Source organism: Nelumbo nucifera, chromosome 1, assembly GCF_055504915.1.
Source record: "Nelumbo nucifera cultivar China Antique chromosome 1, China Antique-T2T, whole genome shotgun sequence".
NCBI lineage: Eukaryota > Viridiplantae > Streptophyta > Magnoliopsida > Proteales > Nelumbonaceae > Nelumbo > Nelumbo nucifera.
In genome coordinates, this window is record NC_142649.1 from 8,428,042 (window position 1) to 8,452,666 (window position 24,625).

General features: G+C 39.3%; 1 protein-coding gene across 3 annotated transcripts in view; it reads right to left on the minus strand.

Annotated features, from left to right (window-relative positions):
* Positions 1-516: 516 nt before the first annotated feature.
* The window catches only part of LOC104586811 (uncharacterized), a 71,328-nt gene continuing 47,219 nt past the window's right edge, over positions 517-24,625 (minus strand). For 2 of the 3 annotated variants that reach the window (XM_010244171.3, XM_010244167.3), the window contains exons 8-15: positions 18,312-18,376; positions 18,058-18,232; positions 17,321-17,515; positions 17,154-17,201; positions 16,184-16,330; positions 15,966-16,048; positions 1,359-1,474; positions 517-987 (exon numbers count right to left, since the gene is read on the minus strand). In XM_010244171.3, the coding sequence (XP_010242473.1) occupies positions 905-987; positions 1,359-1,474; positions 15,966-16,048; positions 16,184-16,330; positions 17,154-17,201; positions 17,321-17,515; positions 18,058-18,232; positions 18,312-18,376 (912 nt within the window). In that variant the 3' untranslated portion in view covers positions 517-904. Of the gene's footprint in view, positions 988-1,358; positions 1,475-15,965; positions 16,068-16,183; positions 16,331-17,153; positions 17,202-17,320; positions 17,516-18,057; positions 18,233-18,311; positions 18,377-24,625 lie in introns of those variants that run through there. The other variant, XR_016081231.1, reaches the window with a different exon arrangement.

Here is a 24,625-nt window from a genome sequence, read left to right on the forward strand (position 1 = left end):
AAACCCACGTCGCATCACAAGTTTGAATTGAATCAATCAAGAGGCTGCTTATAACAGAATATGGTATCTATACATATCAAACCATATCATATGATACGTATCAGTCAGTTTTCAGGGTCACCGATACATAAAATACATGGAGTTTGGGATTTTTAATAATAATAATAATAATAATAACATATTTGTAAATTATCAAACTAAAAAAGAAAAAAATAAGATATGGGTATTGATCTTACAAGACATGATATATAAACTACCCGAAACGAAAAGCTTCATAAAATCCACCCACGGTTTAAAACTGGAACTTATCATAGCATTTATTCCTGCCATATTTCTTGCAGTAGCCATCATCCTTTTGTGTCCAGAAATTGTACCAAGTAGCATTTGTTTTTTGAATTGCTGATGGTAGCAAAAATTAAGTTCCAAAAACCATTTTTCACCTTATGATAAAGGATGATCAACTTTAAAATCGTATTATGTTATGTCCATAAGAAAAAGAAAAGAAAAAAAGAAAAATAGAACTTCTAAAATCATATCCATTATTTCATTTCCACCGTCAAATATCAAAACTTCAAAAGCAATATTAGAACTTGTGGCATTGTCATTTATGTATGTTTATTCTTTTCCCATGCAATAAATTTACAGCAGAAACAAAAGCTTCCTTTTCATCAACTGCAGCAAAGAATCATTAATGTTTCTCACGTGACCTGATTGCACAGCATCTGAGCTGAGTAATAAATCCCAGGTATGCTGCCATAACACCTCGAAGACTATTCATTGATACAAAGCATCCGAAGCGTCCAGGTAAAATGTAGACACTCTAGAACATCATGCAATTCTGCCTCTTAACATAATGAGTCAAAACTCAAAAATAAAGCATATACAATTTTGAATATTTTAATATCTAAGTTCTTCCTGCTTCTGTTGTATTGGCATCTTCTGCACGACTGCCTAATTTGACAATGTCTTCAACGAGAATCATTCCTTCTGTTGTGAGAGAAATTTTAGGTTACATACTTCACGAGGTAATAAGTATTGGTTGAATTCAATAAGCAAAGAAAACAAGAATGTGAAATGAGCAAATCCATCAGTCCTAGTGCAGTACCACATTTGAGCTCATGATGAAGAACCCATCATTCATGGTCTACATAAGAGATCTCATAACATAAAATTCTTACGAAAGCTTAGCCTTGAATTATTTTTATCTGCTTACCTTCTATTTATCAACATTTTAAGAAAATGCAACAAATTAGATAATTTGACTTGGCTCAAGAGATCTCTTGGTTGTAAAAAGACATACATTCAGGGAACAAGAAAAGGAATCAGATTACTGCAGGAAAGAATATTAAGTGACCAACCTCTATCTTTTGATAGGTTGTTTATAAGCTCTTCAATTCCATCCTTGCCTAACGTGTCCTTGAGGTATAAAGCTGCAGCAGCCACCTCCTCTGGAGTAACTTTCCCATCACGATCCCTGCATCATATAGATGAAGTCAATGAGATACTCCGATAAGTTTTTGTCTATATGCTGAATGTAATGAATTTCATAAGAAATAGGTGTTCATTAACACCAATTGTCTCACTATATTCAGACTTCCAAGTACATAAATTCCAACCAAATTTTATAACATCTGGACGCATTGCTCAAAAACACAAACTAAGGACCACTAAAATTTCAATATCAAAAATACATCATATTTGTAATAAATTAACTGAACCACTGATTTGATAAAGAGAAAGAACATAAAATAGAAAAGGAGAAAAGGAATAGAAAGAAATTGGTGCAGAGAAAAAAAATCAGTTTCCATATGCTGGTTGCCAACCAATTACAATATAAAATACCAGTCACTACTTGAGCAGTCGAGCTGTGTATATGTAAGCAAGGGCAAAAATACCTTTCTGCCTACACAAGGACATTCCAACATAACTTCTAATACTCCTAACCAGATCAATAATATAAAGATCAATTAATTGTGTCCCTCATATGATCAAGTTTCAAGCTGATAATTTACATGCTTTACATGATTTATGCAGTTGTTTGGACATGATAGTTATCTGATATATTACTTGGAATACCACTTGGACATTTACAAGGTGTATTGTCTATATATTACAACAAATTATACTACATATAATTTGTCAATTCTACCAGTTTAATTAAATTAGGCAGGACATCAGAACTTTAATTATTTAGTAATCAACTAGGCAAACTGCAGGAATTTTGGACCCCCTTAAAACTAGTAAAGAGGACAGAATTTAGAAGATCCCTACTAGTTTATTGACTGATATATGCTTTTGGCCTTTCAAGATACAGAATCATGTTTTTATTTGTGCAATTAATGTTCCATCCTCCATATCGTATATCCCCTCACATGTTAATAGCCCCCTATTAGCGTTTTTCTCTATTTGTGGTGTTAATTCTGTCATCATATTAAACAGGGCATTCATATCTATATGTGTAATATAGATCTCAAGAAATATAGACATGGTCAGATATAGTATAATTTAATGCAATAATGCATCTTGGAAAAAGTGGAGACCATTCAGGTACCAATGTCAATATATGCTTGCTGAGTGATATACCTCTAGAGCAATATAAACTGATAAAAATATTGGGATTTATTTTAATACCTTCAATAAATATTGCTAGTTATTGTTCATACAAACGAAACAAATGAAATCATCAAAATCCAATGTAGCATGTAAAAGACAAGGCATGGCGATTAAGCTACAAAATGAATCTCCACCTGTAAACCATGACTTCCACCAGAGGAATGAACAATAAGACTTATCAATGTGACCACTTGTGTCAACTATATTTATCCAAAGCGGCTCCTCCTGATTATAGATAGGGCCCAATAGAGGTGCACCAGTCGCCTTTTTCATGCTTATTCTCATCCGAAGTAATCATAAAATCATCCAAGGCCCACAACATTAAGCATGCTTACAGGGAACAAAAGACATTACTAGAAAATGCAAGTTTCTAAGGGAAATTGTTCCGAGCCCCGCCAATAAGTTCCAGGCCTAAGGACTAGACCTATGTTTTCATACTGGCCTACTTGAGCCCACATACAAGACAGTTTGGTCTTGAACCTAAAACTTCAAGACCAAGCCCATGATCACCCCTAGAATTTACACAAGATTAATTGACAATATATAATTGGGAGGGGGGAAATGGCTCAGATGATGATGATGATGATGATATGACCACAATGATGTCAGACCGTGCACGTCTCTTCTAGAAGGTTGTATAATCTTTCTACTAGAATTCTTATTTCTTTACGGAACTGAAACTATGGTAAAAGAAGATAATACCTTATATTAGATTATTATTGATTTTAGATTCCCATACCAGCCCTGAATGAGAAACCAAAGGGGCCATTGTTTAGGCCTATAAATTGGTTAAAAGTCTTGAGGGTGGGCCTTGGTGCAACGGTTGGGTTGCTCCATTGCGATCTGGGTGACCAGGGTTCAAGTCTTGGAAATAGCATCTCTATATGTGCAGGGGTAAGACTGTGTACATCTGTCCTCCCCAGACCCCGCATTAACAGGAGTCTCGTGTACTGGCTGCCCTTTATAGGTTAAAGTCTTGTTCAAGTCTATCATTAAGCCCATAACTAGGTGTGAGAGAGTGGAGTCAGTCTTGTTCCTGGAAGACCTGCATGGCGTGAGCCCCTGATTAAGACCTTCATGCAGCAGAAACATGGAGACCAGGGAAATCATGTGGGATAGACCTCGTATCTCTGGACACATGTCTCTACCAGGATGACTCCCAAGAACGTCTGCAATTGGTACAGTGGTCCCCCAGACAACCTTTTTCCTTTACTGAGGAAAGTGGGATGCGTTTCCCACTTGCTCACAAAGTAGAGAATGTTCTAGAACAGTTTCAGCTGTGCATGGTAGCATGGAGTGCTTCCTCTATAAATAGAGGACTTGGGCTCCTGCTGAAGGACTTTTGGGAGGCTTATTTGGGGGGCAGGGGATTGAACTTCTGCTGCTCTTCTCTGATCAAGCAATGTTGTGAAAATCATAATCATATCATAAATTGTAGAGAAACTTGAATCCAATCAAGCCATGCATCATATTATAAATCATATGATTGTTTCTGTATGTTACAGACATTGGAACCATGTCCATACTACACCCAAGATCATGAATAGTACCATTATCCAAACTATATCCAAACAAATACCCATAAATTATTTCCATACCTAGATCAGTAACTCATTTTTCGAATTCGTAAACCTTGAAATCATTAATTAGGAAGTGAATGTACTGTAGTGTTGGTGTTTTGGTATTAGAAATGTAGGTAAGGCATATTTCTTGGAATTAAAACAAGGAATGGAGAAAGACAGCATTAATTCAAAGTGAACATGCGGTCAAGTACATGGCCACAAAGAAATGTACGGAAAGTTGTAGTTTTTTAGGAATATTAGTTAAGAAGTAAAAGTTGAGCTCTAATACTAGTTTCCTTGTGGCAAGATTGGTCTATAATGTGAACTTGCTCGTTTTCTGTGATCAATTGAGTGAATGACAATTGTTCTTAGCACTTTGTTCCTTGATGATGTCACTCCAACTATCTCAAGATGTATGATATGTGAAGAAACTCCCTGATGTACCATTTTATTGTAGTCCTTATTGTATTGCCCTAGAAGGGTCTCTTTGTAATTTCTGTAACTTTCACTTTCTATATAAAAGACCCTTGGGGTAGGGTCGAAACATCCATTCTTCATCCCAGAATTTTGTATTCTGCTCTGGGTCTGTTGACATGGTATCAAAGCAGGCTGCTCTGTAATCAGCTCTTGCTTTATGCTCTCTCTCTGATATCTCAAAGGCTGCTGGCATCTGGGTGCTTTGTCTGAAGATAGGGCTGTTCTGATCAACCCTAATCCTTGCTCTCTGTTCTGAGATTTCTGCAAGAGAGGTCTTCCTGGAACTCTCTTGGAATGCCTCTATTTGTAAAGAAACCTGATTGATTGTGTTGTCCTGGTCTGTTCCTCTAACTCAGAAGCTTTCTTCGAGATTGGTCAAGCTTTGGAGGAGTTCTGGTCTTCTCTCTAGGGCGGCAGCAGTTTTCTTCTTCTTCTGGTCTTCTCTGAAGGGCGGCAGCAGTTTTCCCTTGGACTGCTGTATTCTCAGGCCTTCTCAAAACTTCGAACATTTTGTTCTTGACTACTGGTGCTTCAGATTGAAGGGTTTCAACAGACCTCTTCATTCCCTTTCAATCTGCTTATCCGAATCCTATTGGTGGCTGATTTTAACTGCACACATCAGGTTGGTGAATCTCTCTTGCAACCCTAGTTTTCTTTGTGCTGTCCTAGGGCTACTTGGTAGGAGCTGTGTTCAGTACTGAGGGCATTCAGTCCTCTCCTTAGTTCAACAGTCCTGGAACCATCAGGTTGGACTGTCAACACAACTAGTTGGAGTTGTTCTGGATAAATTTCTTGGAGGATTTTGATTCCTCTACAGGGTGGCAAATCAGTATTGAAGATATTTGACTATATTTCTCTTCCAGACCAGATTTATTGCTGTTTGTCTGAACTGCTTGCTGCAACCTTGATTGAACTGTTGACTTAAACTGCTATTGAATTAAGTGAAGTGGTTAACATCCCTGAACTTCGAATTTCAGTGCTACTACTTTTCTTCCTGGGTTGCCTTTATTTATTCTTGATGGCTGACAAAGTAGATTTTCTCCCTGTAAAATTTGATGGAACTAATTACAATATGTAGAAGTTCCATTTTGATTTCTATGTTGAGGGAAAGGGACTTGAAGGTTACTTGAATGGGACTGTAAGTACACCTGATGAGGATGAGGCTGATAGTAAAGCCTATACACAATGGAAGCTTGACAACAGAAAGTTAGTCTCATGGATTTTGAGCTCCAATGCACCTCACATTAGTGTTCCTATGAGAAGACTAAGGACTGCCTATGAGATGTATGCCTACTTGAAAAAGGTGTATTATCAGTCCAATATGTCACGGCAATACCAGATTGAATCTGAAATCTTTGCTTATTGCTGGGGGGACAAAAAGATTCAAGAATACTATTCAGGCTTTATTGATCTTTGGGCTGAATATGAACTTGTTCATACTGAACCCTCTGATCCCGTTGAATGTGTCAAGTATTTTCAAAAACATTTTGAAAATAGGAAAGTTAACCAACTTCTCCTTGAGGCTGAGACCTAAGTATGAAATAATCAGGTCAAATATTTTGAGTAGAGGAACTCTTCCAGACTTAGACTCTGTAATGGGAGAATTGTTGAGGAAAGAAACTAGACTCCTAACTACTGCAAACATAGAAGGGAAACATCCTGATTCAAGGAGGTCTTTCTTGCACGAAGGAATAAGAAATTTGGTGGAAATGACCCTTCTAAAACTCGATGCTATGAATGCAAAGGAAATGGACATATATCCTCTCATTGCAAAAAGAAGAATGTCTACACATATTACAAACAACATGGACATATCATTCTAGATTGCCCAATTCGTCCACCCAAGGGACACATGAAGAAGAATCGGCTACACGCTTATCAAGCGTCTGGTTCGATACCCCCATTGCCAAGGGAGAATCCTCTGCTTCCATGAATAAAGAAGAGATACAACAACTGGTATCTTCTGCCATCTCATCTGCCTTTTCTGCTATCGGCCTATCTGGTGAGTTTTTCGGTTATTGCTATTCTCTCGTTTGGATAATTGATTCTACTGCTACAAATCATATACCGGGGCTTATCCTGAACCTTCAAACAGATTGTCTGAAACCAACCATAGACACATTGTCACTGCTAATGGTGAGAAACTTGACATCATTGGGAGTGATGACTTGTGTATCAAACTTTCTCCCTCAAATTCCTTTTCCCTTGCTAAAACCTTCCTTGTTCCTAATCTTACTGCCAACCTTATTTCAGTTGGTCAATTAGTTGATGAAGGTCATATTTTAACCTTTTCTTCTTGTAGAGAACACTGATGTGGGCCCCACAGCTACGGTCCCACTGTGTTCGTAGGGTAGAAGGTGTTCTAGTCTTTCTAGGGTTAGCTGGTGGTCAGTTAGTTATGTCAGTTGTTATTTATTTCAGTCTTATTTTATTCTATTTGTTATGTAAATACTAAGGGCAGATCTGTCCTTTCCATGTAATGAGCATAACCTATAAATACTAAATAAAGTGGCGGCGGCAGAACATTATGCTTCTGTTCCTCCTATCAACTCTTGTGTTCTACTGCTCTCTCTTCTCTCTTTCTCCTCTCTTTTCTATACCTTTTCTTCTATTTTCGAACCTGAAATCCATTAGGGTTCAAGACTGATAGCAGTCCTGAACGTCTACTTGGTATCAGAGCTAGGGTTTCTCATGTGAGTCTAGTCCAGCCGACCACATGAGAACCATCTAAGGCTGGAAGCTGAGAAAGTAGAGTTCGTTGACTGATTCTTGGAGATCGCCAGAGGGTTTAGCAGCTGTTTGAAGATTTTCCACGGTTGCAGAGTGTTGGTGATCAGGAAGAATCAGAGAAGGCTAGGGTTTGGGTAACTTTGGAAGGCAGTGAACAGCATTCTCTTGTAAGTTTTTTATTTTCTGAGAGAAGTACTATCAGAGAAGATAGGCTGGACCTATCTAGAAAGGGCGGCCGAACCACTCTAGGGTTTTCTTCCTTCTATTCTCTAGGGTTTTGTCTTAACCCTGCGGCAAACCCTAATACTGGGCTGAACCTTGTGATCTATTTGTGAAACTTTTCTTAAGTGTGATCAGTTTTAGGGTTTCATATTAACCCTACTACAAGTGTGATCCGTACGATACTGTCTGGAGTGTGGCTGAGAATTTGCTTTTAAGGACTGGTTAAAACCCTAATTCTGCTTCAGCATATCAGATTATTCTCCAAGCTGTTTTCAGATTTCTTTTGGGGGGACTTCGAACTCTTCTAAGGGGTGAAAACTGTATGGACTGTTGCTGTTGTGTTTGATAATTGGTTTCAGATCAGACTTATACCTGTTTCATGCATATTTGCCATGAAAACAGATTGGTTTTATACTGATTTGGTGATTGTGGTTGATAGTCCAAGTGCAGTTTTTCTTTACTGTAGTAACCCTAATTTTGAGACTACTGGTTCTTGACTGAAATGGAGTTTAAGAATCAGGCAGAAGGCAGTTTTGGGAACAGCAGTTATGGTGGTGTTTCTGAGATAGGTTTTCAGATTACAACTGTAAGATTTGATGGATCAAACTATTTGGAATGGGCCCATCAGCCATGATGGCTATTGGGGGAAGGGGTAAAGTAGGGTATCTCTTGGGAGATGTGAAAGAACCCTCCAAGGGAGACCCCATGTATACCAAGTGGGTCCAAGAAAACTACTTGGTTATGACATGGATGTGTAATTCTATGCAGCCTCATATCAGCCGCAATTACTTGTGGGCAAAGACAGCCAAGGAGATATGGGATGTTATGAAAGAAACTTACTCCCAACCCCTTAATGTTGCCAGAGCACATGAATTGAAATGTGAAGTGAATACCCTTAAACAAGGAGAGAAACCGGTTTCAGTCTACTTCTCTACCTTGAAGTCCCTGTGGCATGAGATTGATCACTTAGAGACTCTTGAGTGGGAGAGTCCCAAAGATGCACAGACCCATAGAAAGCACATTGAGACAAACAGGGTGTTTGAGTTTCTGGCAGGCCTGAATTCAGAGTATGATATTGTGCGGCAACAGAGTTTGACCAGAGATAGTGTGACCCTCTCTCAGGCATACTCCTTAGTGCATAGTGAAGAGACCAGGAGGAAAGTCATGATGCAACCTCAGCCTCTTACACCGGCTCTTGTAGCTGTTAAACCCAAATCAGGGGGTGATTCAGAGAGGGACAGGAAGAAGGAAGATAAAAGAGATGTGGTATGTGAGCATTGTAAGAAACCTAAACACACAAAAGAAACATGTTGGAAGCTGCATCCTCATTTGGTCCCGACAAAGTTGAGAAGCAAGAAGGGTAATGCTCATGTGGCAGTGACTACTGATTCAGCATCCTCGTCTGGCACAAGAGGCACACCTTTAGAGACCTTAGCTGTAGTTCGGGCTGCTCTAATATAGTTGGAAAAGGAAGTTGGCAACTCAGCTCAGTCACCGCAGTCACCATCAGCCCCTGCCACATCTGCTTTCGCACATTCAGGTACTCGAGCCTCATCCTACCATGCCTCAGCTCCAGGTACTACTGCACCCTATTGGGTAATAGATTCAGGTGCATCCGACCATATGACTAGCTTGCCTTCATTGTTTACCACTTATCATTTATCTTCTGGTAGGGATAAAGTATCTATTGCTGATGGCTCTCTTGTCCCCATTTCTGGCAAGGGTGACATCAAACTATCAGATACTATCTCCTTGTCTTCTGTCTTGCATGTTCCTAAACTTGATACTAACCTTCTTTCAGTTAGTAGTATTACCAAACATATGAACAACTCAGTAACTTTCTTCCCTGACCGGTGTGTTTTTCAGGACCTGGAGATGAAGAAGGTGATTGGGACTGGCTGTGAGACAAATGGGATCTATTTGCTCGGGGAGAGTTCTTGTCGAGAAGAGTCAGTGGATAAGAAGTCACTTGTTTCTCAAATTGTGAGTCCAGTTATGCTTTGGCATAACCGATTGGGTCATTTGTCTTTTCGGTCCTTAAAGAGTCTATTCCCTACTTTGTTTGAGTCTGTTGAGTTGTCCCAGTTGAAATGTGAAAGTTGTGAATTTGCTAAACATTGTAGAAACTCTTATTCATTGAGTAATAAAAGGAGTAATAGTTCTTTTGATATTGTGCATACTGATGTTTGAGGGCCATATCACATCCCCTCTATGGGTGGGTACAGATATTTTTTGTTATTTGTTGATGACCATACTCGGTTTTCTTGGGTTTATCTTATGCGTTCACGAGATGAGGTACCTGCCCTGACCCAAAACTTCCACCAAATGATCCTAACCCAGTTTGATGCCAAGATCAAAGTGCTTAGATCTGATAATGCAAAGGAATACTTTGCTAAGCCATTGGCATCTTACCTTCTTCATCATGGGGTTATCCACCAGAGCACTTGCCCTCATACACCTCAGCAGAATGGGGTTGCAGAAAGGAAGAATAGGCACATCTTGGAGGTGGCTAGAAGTGTTATGTTTACCTCCAATGTCCCTATTTGCTTCTGGGGTGATGCTATCCTCACAGCGGTTTATCTTATTAATCGGGTTCCTTCTCGGGTTCTTGATATGAAACCTCCCTTTTCCCTTCTATACCCAAAGGAGGAGTTGTTTACTGTTCCCCTTAAAACATTTGGTTGTACCTGTTTTGTTCAGCTTCTCGGACCCCATCCCTTCTATACCCACTGCATTTCCCGGTTTTTATCCTATGATCGCCTATCTCCCTCCTACAGGTCCTATCTTACTTCCGTTGCTAATGTCCCTATTCCAAGAACAATGCAAGAAGCCCTATCAGTCCCGGAGCGGAGAGGTGCAATGCAAGTCAAAATGGATGCCCTGTTGAAAAATAATACCTGGGAGATAGTTGATTTGCCCAAAGGAAAGAAACCAGTTGGATGCAGATGGGTATTTACTGTGAACCAGTTGGCTCCATTGAGAGGTACAAAGCTCGGCTAGTTGCAAAAGGGTTCACCCAGACTTATGGTATAGATTACTTGGAGACATTTGCCCCGGTAGCCAAGATGACCACCATTCGAGTTCTATTATCTCTTGCAGCAAGCCACAATTGGCCTTTGTACCAAATGGACGTTAAAAATGCTTTTCTGAATGGAGACTTGCAGGAAGAGGTTTACATGCAGTTGCCTCCTGGATTCTATGATACAGAGACAGGTAAGAAGGTCTGCCGGCTCAATAAGGCATTGTATGGTTTGAAACAATCACCTAGAGCTTGGTTCGATAGATTCAAACTAGCCCTTGGGAAGTTCGGTTATGTATAGGCCCAGTCAGATCATACACTGTTCATCAAGAGGGTGGAGTCCTCTCTGACACTACTTGCAGTATATGATGATGATATTGTGGTGACAGGAAATGACAACCATGAAATTGAGTCCCTCAAACAGCTCCTTCATTAAGAGAGGTGAAAGATCTTGGTGCTCTTCGATATTTTTTGGGTATTGAGGCTACTAGATCTAAACAGGGGATCTTTGTCTCTCAGAGGAAATATGTTCTAGATCTATTGGCGGAAACTGGAAAGTTAGGTGTCAAGCCTGCGGATACACCCATTGAACAGAACCACAGGATTAGTGTAGAGAGTGGGGAGCCTCTTGAAGACAAAGTTATGTTCCAGCGATTAGTGGGAAAGCTCCTATATCTCTACCTCACTCGGCCAGATATCAGTTATGCAGTTAGTGTTGTCAGTCAGTACATGCACTCTCCTAGAACTACGCACCTTAATTGCAGCAGAAAGAATATTAGCATACTTGAAGAGATGCCCGGGTAGAGGTATACTATTCAAGAACAATGACCACATGAAGGTGGAGGTCTATACGGATGTCGATTGGGCTGGGAGTGTTGATGACAGAAGGTCTACCTCTGGATATTGTGCCCTTGTGGGAGGTAACCTTGTCTCTTGGAGGAGTAAAAAACAGAGTGTTGTCTCCCGATCTAGTGCTGAAGCTGAATACAGGTCAATGGCTAACGGAGTGGCTGAAATTCTATGGCTGAGATCACTACTTGAGGAGTTGGGTATTAAGTATGAGAAGCCCCTGATGCTGTACTGTGATAATCAAGCGGCTATTAATATAGCACACAATCCGGTGCAGCATGACAAAACCAAACATATTGAAGTTGATCGACATTTTGTACGAGAGAGGGTCTCATCACAAGAAGTGTGTCTCCCGTACATCACCTCCAACATGCAGCTAGCAGATATCCTCACCAAAGCTGTACCAAGGAAGAAGCTAGAAGCGGATCTATCGAAGTTGGGAATGATAAACATTTATTCCCAACTTGAGGGGGAATGTAGAGAACATTAATGTGGGCCCCACAGCTACGGTCCCACTGTGTTCATAGGGTAGAAGGTGTTCTAGTCTTTCTAGGGTTAGCTGGTGGTCAGTTAGTTATGTCAGTTGTTATTTATTTCAGTCTTATTTTATTCTATTTGTTATGTAAATACTAAGGGCAGATCTGTCCTTTCCATGTAATGAGCATAACCTATAAATACTAAATAAAGTGGCGGCGGAAGAACATTATGCTTCTGTTCCTCCTTTCAACTCTTGTGTTCTACTGCTCTCTCTTCTCTCTTTCTCCTCTCTTTTCTATACCTTTTCTTCTATTTTCGAACCTGAAATCCATTAGGGTTCAAGACTGATAGCAGTCTTGAACGTCTACTCTTCTGATGGTTGTTTGATTCAAGACCAGTGCATTGGGAAGGTGAAAGGGAAGGGGTGTAGGATGGGCCACTTGTTTGCATTGGAGTTTAAGAAATCTCCATCAGCATCATCCTCTGCTTTTTAGAGCTCTTGTACATTGAGTCCTATTTTGAGTTAGAGAAACTATGTTTGGGATTTATGGCATAAACACTTGGGCCACCCAAATTCTGATAAACTTAAATACTTGTTTGAGTCTGGTTTTATTAAAACTAAAATTCCTTCTATGAAATCCTTTGATACATCTTGTGTTTCTTGTTGTTTGAGTAAGAGTCATATTTTACCATTCACTCACCGAGTTGAACATGCTACTTCACCTTTTGAAATTATTCATAGTGATGTTGGGACTTCTTCTGTTGTCTTTCGGATGGGAAACAAGTATTTTGTGCTATTTATTGATGATTGTACCAAGTACACTTGGATCTACTTTCTCAAACACAAATCAGAAGTGTTTCCAACCTTTAGGTAGTTTCATAACATGGTTCGAGTTCATTTCCAAGTGAATGTGCAAATCTTACGCTCAGACTCAGGGGGAGAATACAGTGATGGAGATTTTTTGGCTTACCTGAAACATCATGGCATACAAGTCCAACGATGCTGCCCAAACACTCAGCAAAATGGTGTGGTGGAGAGAAAGAATGGTCACATTCTCAATGTTTTAACGACTCTCCTACAAGAATCACATGCGCCTCCCACATTCTGGGTTGAGACAACTAGCATTGCAGTATATCTGATCAATTGTATCTCATCACCTGTGCTTGCTAACATTTCTCCTCATCAAAAGATGTTTGGATCCCCCCAAGATCTTTCTCGTCTTCATATCTTTGGGTGTCTATGCTTTGTTCATCTTCCTCCTCGTGAGCGTTCAAAGCTTTCAGCTCAGTCTGTCATGTGTGCTTTTGTAGGGTATAGCCCGAACCACAAGGGATTCATTTGTTACGATCCCTCATCACGTCGAATTCGTATCTCTCGAAATGTGATTTTTCTTGAGCATGTCTCCTTTTTTTTAGGAATTGCCAAGTTATTTGTACCCTTTGTTTCAGTTTTGAATGATTTTGAACAACAAGTTCTCCATCATCCACTGCTAAGAAGGAAACTCTCGTCTTCTCTCGCAAGCGGGTTCGTGGTCCAGCTCTTATGCCTACGACCCCTCTTCCTCCTGGTCCAGATTCCTCGCCCATCATAGACAACCCTGTAAGTGATGCTCCAACTTTAGATTCCTCAATTATTCCTCCTATTCCTTTATGTCGTTCTGCTCGTATCTCCAAACCACCTTACCGCTATGGGTTTCCTTCAAACCATAGCTCCTTCTCTACTATTTTGACCTCTACAGATATTCCCCGCTCTTACCAGCAGGCTAGTAGCAGCCCTCAGTGGCAAGAAGCCATGGATGCAGAGATTCAAGCTTTGCATGAGAATGACACCTGGGACCTTGTCCCAGCACCTTCAGATGGCTTTATTATTGGGAGAAAATGGGTCTATTCCATCAAGCTGAAATCTGATGGGTCTTTGGACCGTTACAAAGCTAGGCTTGTGGCACAAGGATATAAACAGGAGTATGGAATTGACTATGAAGAGACTTTTGCTCCAATAGCCAAGATTACTACAGTTTGTGTTCTTTTAGCTCTCTACTACTCACTCTTGGACAATCTTTCAACTGGATGTGAAAAATGCCTTTTTACATGGGCATCTAAAGGAAACAATATATATGAAACCTCCTCCAGGGTACTGCAGTGATCCCTCCCTTGTTTGTCGACTAAAGAAATCCCTATATGGGCTTAAACAAGCCCTTCGAGCTTGGTTTGAAAAATTCAGAGATGTTGTCGTGCAAGCCAGATATAGCCAAAGTGCATCGGACTACTCTCTCTTTGTTCAAAAAAGACCCCAAGGCCTTACCATTCTCTTATTGTATGTGGAAGACATACTATTGACTGGAAATGATATAGAAGGAATCCAAGACCTCAAGTCTCTTCTCCATAGTTCCTTCCACATGAAGGATCTCGGCCCTCTTAACTATTTCTTGGGACTTGAAGCGCAACAGAGCTCCCGAGGTTATTTTGTCTACCAACATAAGTTTGCCTCTAGTCTTGTTAAGTTGGCCAAACTTAGTGATAATAAACAGGTTGATACTCCCTTGGAGTTGAATGTCAAATTATCCAAATCAGAAGGCTCCCTGCTTCCTAATGCTTCCCTCTATTGGAAACTTGTAGGATCTCTCATCTATTTGACCATGACTCGTCCTAACGTCTCACATGCAGTTCGGGTTGTTAGTCAGTTTGTCTCTGCACCTCGTCAACCTCATTTGACTGTGGTTCATCGAATCACATGCAGTTCGGGTTGTTAGTCAGTTTGTCTCTCCAACTGAAAGCCTATGCTGATGCAGATTGGGTTGGATGCCCCGACACACGACGCTCCACTACCGGATGGTGTGTCTTCATGGGTGACTCTCTAATATCATGGAAGTGCAAGAAACAACAGACTGTTTTCAAGTCCTCTACGGAAGAAGAATACAGGGCAATGTCATCTGTTTGTAGTGAAGTTGTTTGGCTTCAATCTTTATTTCAGGAGTTGGAACATTCCTCTCCTATGCCCATTCCTCTATATGCGGATAACACTAGTGCTTTTAAAATTGCTTCTAATCTTGTCTTTCATGAAAGGACAAAGCATATTGAGGTGGACTGCCACTTTATCCGTGATCTGTTTCTTGCAAACTCAATCTCTCTCCCTCATGTTGCCTCTGATATGCAAGTTGCTGACATCTTCACAAAGACCATGAAGAGATCCAAACACTTATTTCTTGTAAGCAAGCTGATGCTCATGCCTCTGCATCAGTTTGAGGGGGAGTGTGAAGAAACTCCCTGATGTACCATTTTATTGTAGTCCTTATTGAATTGTTTTCTTATTTATTGTTATTTTCACTTCAGCCCTGCAAGGGCCTCCTTGTAAATTCTCTAAATTGTGTTGCCCTAGAAGGGCCTCTTTGTAATTTCGGTAACTTTCACTTTCTATATAAAGGACCCTTAGGGTAGGGTCGAAGCATCCATTCTTCATCCCAGAATTTTGTATTCTGCTCTGGGTCTGTTGACATGATATTCACTGAATGATTAATACCAGTCCAATCTTGAATTGTTTCAAGTTAAGATATTGAAGATTCTTGTTTAAAGCTGTGTTACTGGTGCTACTATCCCTCTCTTTTCTAAATGCTTCCCCACATCCAACCATTCTTCGCTACTCACCTAAGCCTCTTATCTTACTGCATCATTTTGGTAGTAGAACTCTTGATTCATGCTACGCACATAGATAATATCTATATCTATCTGTATCTGGATCATTTTATGCGTATACAAGAAATCATTTCTACCTAGTTGTGGTTATTGGAGGATCTAATCAATCACTGGGAACCTAGATAAAAGCAAGTACTAGTTGCTCATTGAATGAGAGATTACTTGCCTTACCAATACTCAAAATTAAAAATCCATGAATTTTAAAGCAGAATATCAAGAATATCATTAGTAAATTTAACAGTTTGGTCTATAACAGAAGCAATGGCCATGAGTAAAGCAATGATATATGCAAGACAAATATAAAAGTACGCCCCAAAAGCACTAACCTGTCAAGTAGTCGCCAACGGTCACCAATTTTGGCATCCACATCATCAATTTCCTTTTCAAGCTTTTGAAGCATTGCATCAACCTGAAATCCAAGAGCATGGCTAAGGTACACAAGGAGAGTACCACAATCAATAAGCTAAACAACAAAATATGCATATATGAAGAATAGAAACTCGATATTGTACAATGGGTTTCAAATTTTTTGAGAATCTCTTACCCTTTCTATAAGAGCTGAAGAAACTTTGTCACCTAATGCCCTTTCAGCAGCATGGTCACTCTCCTCCCTGGCAGCTCTATATGCCCTTTTAGCTTCTTCTTCACCATCTGTTCCCTCTTTCTCCACCATGCTATTGTACAATTCTATCTGCGAGGAAAGACATTATAGCATTAGATTTCAACAAAATACAACTTGTTACAAAATATAAATTAGGTACTTCACATTTTAATTTTCAGAAGAGAAACACAGATATAACTAAAATAGGAAAAGCATTAGATCTGTCTAAAATTTTGATTTTGCATGTACCACTCACATGTATGGCACAAAAATTGAATTGTTACTGAGAAGAAGTGGCTCAGGTTGTCAGAACCTTAATGGTAGTCATTGTGTTTGTTAGCCTTGTATACAAGAACATAAAGTAATAATAAAAATAAAATAATAATAATAATAATAACAAACTACAACAAATAGCAAAGAAGTATTCTGCTCATAGAAACTGTTTTATACATGTAATACAGTCATTGAAGACTAATCAGATGAATTCCCCTTAGAACATCTCCTAAAGAAAACAGAGACATGATTATTTAATAACCATCTAATAGTGAATTTTTACTATTCTATGACAGCAACACTAGGCTGACCACCACAAAAAAAGAAGAAAAAAGGAAAAAGAAAAATAAGTAACAGAGTAAGAAAGAAATGTAGAACTCAGAGGGTTCCATATTGGTAATGCATATTTTGCAGTCCACCAGACACCTATTAGATTTGCCTCCAATGAGAAAAATGCCCTAATTGTGAACAAAGGAGGAGAAAATGAAAAAGAATAAATATGGATAATTATCAACTTTTAAGGTGAGCCCTATGCAGTAACCTCCAATGACCATGATTTTCTTGAGTTACCAGGATCTAGACTAAAATTTCACATGCACAAAAAAGAAAACAAATATAAGAAACGTGCACTTTAGCATACCTCCTTATTGACCAAACTCAAAAACTCTTCTCGCTCCCTGCTTACTGACTGCACAGTTTAGAAACAAAAAGAAACATGTAAGATTTACGACAGATGGAAGAACATCAGGCCAAAATATATTACAGAATCTTCAAAAGAAATAAGTGCTCTTAGAGTCAAGTCCTTACAGATACAGAAGCTAGAACAGCCAATGCACGGCTAAGCTCACAGAGCTGTTCTTGCTTCTCCAATGTTTGTGCTATTGCCTGCTGTTGTGCTTCTCTTGCTGTTGATAAAGTCATCTCCTTCAAAGCCACATCTTCATGACTAAGTGCAGATTCCTTCATCCTGGCTTGCTCTTGTTCTTCTTTCACTTCTTCCTCCTATAATTTATTTATTCAGAACCACCATTTAGAATGCCAATTCTCACTAATCAAACATCACATTAGAAAACTATGAAACTAGAAACTCATACGAGTGTATCTCTAAAATTGGGCCATCCATTCAAAAGCATAGATCATGTGGAAGAGACAAAACTTGGTTGTTATCTAACAACTAGCAGATTAGTCATATTAAAATACTTCTCAAATGTTTAGTGTACTACATTCAGCTCAAGTTCTATGTCAATCAAAAGACAGGCATTATTATCAGTTACTAGTAACCCACATGAAAGAGCACAAGGCATGGGATGCAAGTATGCAACAGACAGTAAATTTGTCACGGTCTTCTAAGATGCCTGCACAATGAAGGACTTGAAGAAAAGACATAGTATAAAATCTTTTGCAAATATACCCTCTTGTTGATAATTTTATAAGAAAAAAATGATATATTGATAAGACATTACACATCAAAGAAACCAAAAACAGAAGCACCAGATATTCAAGACAAAACTCCTAACATGATACAAGGCAGAAATTCTATCAACCTTAATAAGTTCTTCTTGCATTTCTAGGAACTCCAATTTCCTCCTCCGTTCAGAAACAGAATCTTCAGATGGCAAAGCTGTTACACCAACAGTATCCACAACCTCATCTGGAAGAGAGGATAATGTAGCTTGAACAGCCTCCTCTGGCCTTATCTTTCCAGCAACAGTGAAGGCTCTGCAGATTTTATGGACCACAATGATAAAAGTTACATTGACCAAAATGTTGAAGAAATGAACTAAGAAGGTATCTTTACCTAGAAAGGATCAGCAAAGAAGATGGCACTGAGTGGTTAAGAGATAAATCAAGCCAATCATGGAGCTGCAAAGAGAAATTACTAATTAAATGTCACTAATTTTCCTACTTCCACAACAAAGGAATTGGCAATATATTAAAACTTTAATATTTCAAATAAAGGTTTTTAACTTTTTCTCTTTTGATGATTTCTACATGCATAAACGAGTATATAACTCAGGAAAATGTTTTGAATTTTAACAATTCTTATTAATTCAAATTAAACATAGCCACTAGAATAGATATATCCCCACCCTTTGAAAATTACACCTACAGTAATTCAGATAATGCAAGAAAAGAAGAAAAGAGAGAAAGAAGAAGAAAGAAGTTTAAGCAATAGGTTGTGGAAGAAGAAAAGAAGGGAAGAGAGAAAAGAAGAATTCGAACCTCTCTCTCTAGCCCCCTTTCATCACTTTTATTAACAATTCTAAGTCTGAGACTCTAAGTACAATTACTTGGATGCCCTTAATGGGGCGGCCATCACTAAAGAAATAATTAAAGAAAATAAAAGAATGCCCATAACTAAGAAACATAACTTTTAAGTACTACTTAAAAGAAATAAAAACACTAAGGTCCATTCAGCCCATTCTCACTACACTCCCCCTCAAGCTGAGCATAGATGTCAATCATGCCCAGCTTGCTTACATAATGTAGAAGCATTGCCTTTGGGACTCTCTTAGTTAGAAATTCTGCTAGCTGCTCTTCTGATGCAATGACAGGTAGGCACACCTCTCTTGAAGCCACTCTCTCCCGTATAAAGTGTCTGTTTACCTCAATGTGCTTAGTTCTATCATGCTGAACTGGGTTGTGAGCAATGTTAATAGCAGCTTGGTTATCACAATACAACATCAGTGGCTCATCACATGAAACACCTATCTCATTAAGGAGAGATCTAAGCCATAACAACTCAAAAACACCATGGGCCATAGCTCTATACTTTACCTTAGCTAAAGATCTAGCAACCACTAATTGCTTTTTGCTTCTCTAGGAAACAATATTTTCGGCTACCATAACACAATATCCTGATTTGGATCTCCTGTCTTCCACATTTCCTGCCCAATCAGCATCTGTATATGCTTCTACCTTCATGTGTCCATGTTTAGAAAATAATATACCCTTCCCGAAGGTTCCCTTAAGGTAACATAACACCCTCCTTTTTGCAGCAACCATATGTGTGTCTCTGGGAGCATGCATGAATTGGCTTATGACACCCACAACATATGAAATGTCTAGACGAGTCATACATAGATAAAGAAGTTTCCCTAGTAATCTCTAAAACGCTCCCCTGTCGGCTAAAATTTCTCCATCATTAGCTGAGAGTTTGTGATTCACATCAATAGGAGTAGAGGCAGGTTTAGCACCAAGTTTTCCAGTCTCAGTAAGAAGGTCTAGCACATACTTCCGTTGAGAAATATAGATACCTTCCTTGGACCTAGAAATCTTAATGCCTAGAAAATACCGCAACTCCCCTAAATCTTTAATTTCAAATTCAGAATTGAGAAACTTCTTGAGAGCACTAACTTCTTCAGTGTCACTGCCAGTAACCATAACATCATCTATATAAACTATAAGAAATGTGACCAGAGTGCCTTTTCTTTTAACAAAGAGGGTATGATTTGATTGAGTCTGAGTGTAGCCGAACTGAACAAGAGCAGCCCTAAACCTATCAAACCAAGCACGTGGAGATTGTTTCAAGCCATAAAGTGATTTTTTCAATCTATACACCTTACCTTGCATTTCCTTGCCATTTATACTAGGAGAAAGGGACATATATACTTCTTTAGTGAGATCACCATTCACAAAGAGGGCATAATCTGATTGAGTTTGAGTGTATCCGAACTGAACAAGAGCAGACCTAAACCTGTCAAACCAAGCACGTTGAGATTGTTTCAAGCCATAAAGTGATTTCTTCAATCTACATACCTTACCCTATATTTCGTTGCCATATATACCAGGAGGAAGGGACATATATACCACTTCAGTGAGATCACCATTCAGGAATGCATTCTTAACATCAAACTGATATAGAGGCCAATCATAGCTCACTTCTAAGGATAAAAGAACTCTCACCGAAGTTATCTTAGCAACTAGAGAAAAGGTCTCAGTGTAATCTATCTCATATACCTAGGAATATCCCTTGGCAACAAGTCGAGTCTTATACCTCTCAATTGACCAATCTGCATGATATTTGATAGTGAAAACCCACTTGCATTCAACAGGTTTCTTCCCAGCTATATAGTCAACAATATCCCAGGTATTGTATTTATGAAGGGCTTCTATTTCAGTACTCATAGCATCCCTCCAATCTGGTGTGGCTAAGGCTTCTGAAATAGACTTTGGGATGGATTGAAAGGAAATGGAGGCTAAAAAGGCATAGTAGGAAGGGGACAAGCTATAGGAAAGGTGTTTGGAAATACAATGATTTGTACATTTCCTCTTACCTTTTCTCAAAGCAATGGATAGGTCATGGTCTAGAAACGAGGGTGCTAGTGGAGGAGGAAATGGACATGTCCTCTCTTCACTAATTGGGAGAGCCTGAGACTCAATTGGAGCTATGGGATCAACCTGTGTTTTCCTTAGCCTTTGCCACTAGTACCACCTCTAGAGAATAGGATGAGTGGAAAAAACTAGAGGACTAGCAGGAGGCGGGGGAGGAGCAGGAGTGGAAGACCTCAAAGGAGACGATCCCTCTACAGAAATGGGGGTAACTGTGGAGGGCTTGACACAATACTCAACTAGAGTTAGTAAAGGAAGGGATGAAGAAAACAACTCAAGAGATCTTTCCCCTTCAGAATGATGGCTACAAAAAGGAACCAACTCTGCAAAGGTGACATCAATGGAAACAAGCCGGGTGGCACTAATGGGATCAAAACAATAGTACCCTTCCTATGTGGAGGCATAACCAAGGATGATACACTTCTAAGACTTGGGGTCAAACTTGTGTATTTTGGAACTAGGAATGTGGATATAACAAGAGCAACCAAAGACCCTCAAAGGAATAGAGAGAATCTTGTCAACAAGATATGATTTGCTGCAAATTTAGAAAGATTTGATTTGATTGATTACAAATTTGAATGAATTTAGGAAAGATTAGATTTGAATAAAATTAGGAAAGTCCCCTAATTGAGAGAGATCCTAGGAGTTTGTCTCTCCTATCTTTTCTTATTTAAGTTGTATGCTCAACATGTTTTATCAACACATTATCAATACAGAAGTATTTCTTTTCTCTCCCTCTTCATTTCTTCTTCTCTTCCTCTTTATTTTTCCACATGGTATCAGAGCCTTAGGGTCCAATCATGAATTTTAAGGCCGCCATGGTTGGCTCTGGTTCAGCCTCTTCGGATGCTACCAGTGGTGTGACATCTTTGGAGGGAGGTATTCAGTCAGCGGCCATCTCTCTCTCTGAGAATTCTCTTCAGATTACCATTCACAAATTGAATGGAAAGAATTATCTTGAGTGGCCTCAGTCCATGCGGTTGGTGATCGACGGCAAAGGGAAACTCGGCTATTTGAATGGCGAAGTAAAACCACCAGCCACTGATGATCCAAAGTACAGGCAGTGGCGTTCTGAAAACTCTATGGTTACTGCCTGGTTGATCAACTCTATGGATCCTGTGGTTGGAAAACCATTCATGTTCTTGCCGACTGCTCGTGATGTGTGGGAAGCTGTTAGGGAAACGTATTCAGATCTGGACAATCATTCACAACTGTTCGAACTGAATACCTGAATGTGGAAGATGCAGCAAGGTAAGCATGATGTAACTGCTTATTATAATGAGATGATGGTTGTTTAGCAAGAGCTGGATTTATTTGAAGAAGAAGAATGGGAAAGTCCGAGTGACAGTGCTCGGTACAAAAAGAAGATAGAAAGAGGTCGGGTCTTTGTCTTCTTGGCTAGTTTGAATAAAGAACTAGATGAGGTTCGGGGACGTATCTTAGGGCGAAAGCCCTTGCCTACTATAAGAGAAGTTTTTTCAGAAGTGCGTAGAGAAGAAGCACGGCGGCAAGTGATGTTGAAGAATGTTAATGAAACAAAAACTGAGAATGAAGGGTCCGCTCTTGTGGCCCGAGGTGTAGACGTAGACGGAGAAAAACGAGGAGGAAAGCAAAGACCTTGGTGTGATCATTGTAAAAAGTCATGGCATACTCGGGAAACTTGCTGGAAGTTGCACGGGAAACCAGCAGGTTGGAAGAAAAAATCAGACAGTGACAACAAGTCAGGGGGAGATGTCCGCACACTTCAAGTAAGCAATTTGGATCCAGGGCAGCAATCATCCTCGGAGTCTCTTCCTTTCACAAAAGAACAAATAGAGCACTTATATAAAATGTTTCAATCTCAATCGTTAAGAAATTCTAACCCATCCTGCTCTCTAGCCTAGCCAGGTAATTTTTTCATTGCAACCATTGCTTGTACCAAATCTAATGGCTCCTGGATATTAGATTCAGGTGCCACTAGTCATATGACCGGCGCTTCACAATTCTTCTCTTCATATACACCCTGTGCAGGGAATCAAAAGGTTAAAATTGCAGATGGTTCCTTTGCTACTGTTGCTGGAAAAGGAACTGTGTCTATTTCTCCTTCTCTAAATCTTAAAGATGTTCTACATGTTCCTAACCTATCATACAATCTCTTATCTGTCAGCAAACTAACCCTTGATCATAATTGTCGGGTTAATCTTTGGTCTTCTTGTTGTGAATTTCAGGATTTAACCTCGGGGAAGATGATTGGGGGTGCTAAACTAGATGGTGGCCTCTACCTCTTTAATAAAGGATCAACCTCTGGAAGGCAAGACCGACAAACTTGTTTCAACTCTATCTCGGTTTCTAGTGACAGTGAAGTTTTGTTATGGCATTATCGGTTAGGACATCCTAGCTTTCAATATTTAAAGCATCTATTTCCCAAGTTATTCATGAATAAAAATCATTCGTGTTTTAAGTGTGAATCTTGTGAATTAGCAAAACATCATCGTGCTGTTTTTCCGTCCCAACCATATAAAAAATCAAAACCATTTACCATGATTCACAATGATGTTTGGGGTCCTTCTAGAGTAACAACTCTTTCTGGAAAGCGTTGGTTCATTACTTTTATTGATGATCATACTAGGGTCACTTGGGTTTTCCTTTTAAAAGAGAAATCAGATGCTGAAATTGTGTTTAAAACTTTCTATAACATGGTTCAAACACAATTTCAGACTCAGATTAAAATTTTTCGAAGTGTTAATGGAAAAGAATTTTTTAACAATGTGTTAGGGATTTTTTTTGCTGAGAAAGGAATTGTACACCAAAGTTCATGTAATAATACACCTCAACAAAATGGGGTGGCTGAAAGGAAAAACAAACATCTCCTTGAAGTTGCTAGAACCCTAAGTTTTCAAACTAAGGTTCCTAAGTATCTTTGGGGAGAAGCCGTTTTAACAGCCACTTATTTGATTAACAGACTGCCTACACGAATTTTGGATTTTAAAACACCCATACAGGTTTTCACTGACTATTTTCCAAACTCTCGGCTAGTGACAAACAATCCCTTAAAAATTTTTGGAAGTGTGGCATTTGTTCATAACCATGATCCTAAACGTTCAAAACTTGATCCAGAAGCACATAAATGTATCTTTGCAGGCTATCCCACTAATCAGAGAGGTTACAAATGCTTTGATCCAGTTTTGAAAAGGATGTTTGTGACTATGGATGTCACATTCTTTGAAGGAACCTCCTACTACAGACACTCCCATCTTCAGGGGGAGAGCAACACTAGTGAAGATGGTCTTTTAGTTGGTTCTGATTTAATGTTTCAATTTGTCCATAATGATGTTCCTCACAACCAGTCACCAAAAGAAAGTAAGGCAAAAAGTACAAAACCAGTGGAAACAAATGAATTAAATATTGAAAATGAACAACCTTCGGTGATGCCATCTCAAAATAAAGCTGAAACAACAGAGATGTGTGCGAAACAGTATAAAGGCCTTGTATATTCAAGGGAACATCTAGCATTGAAATACTTGAAAATATTCCTCCAGGTAATTCTAATTCTTCCAGTCAGCTTGATCTTCCCATTGCTCTTAGGAAAGGTGTTAGGTCTTGTACAAAACATCCTCTGTCAAATTTTGTATCTTACAAAAATATTTCACCTTCATATTGTGCCTTTATTTCACAAGTGTCCAGTGTTTCCATTCCTAATAGTATCCAGGAGGCTCTAAATGTTCCTGAGTGGAAAGCTGTTTTTAAGGAGATGAGAGCTTTGGAAAAGAATGCTACTTGGGAGAAAGTGGATCTGTCGGA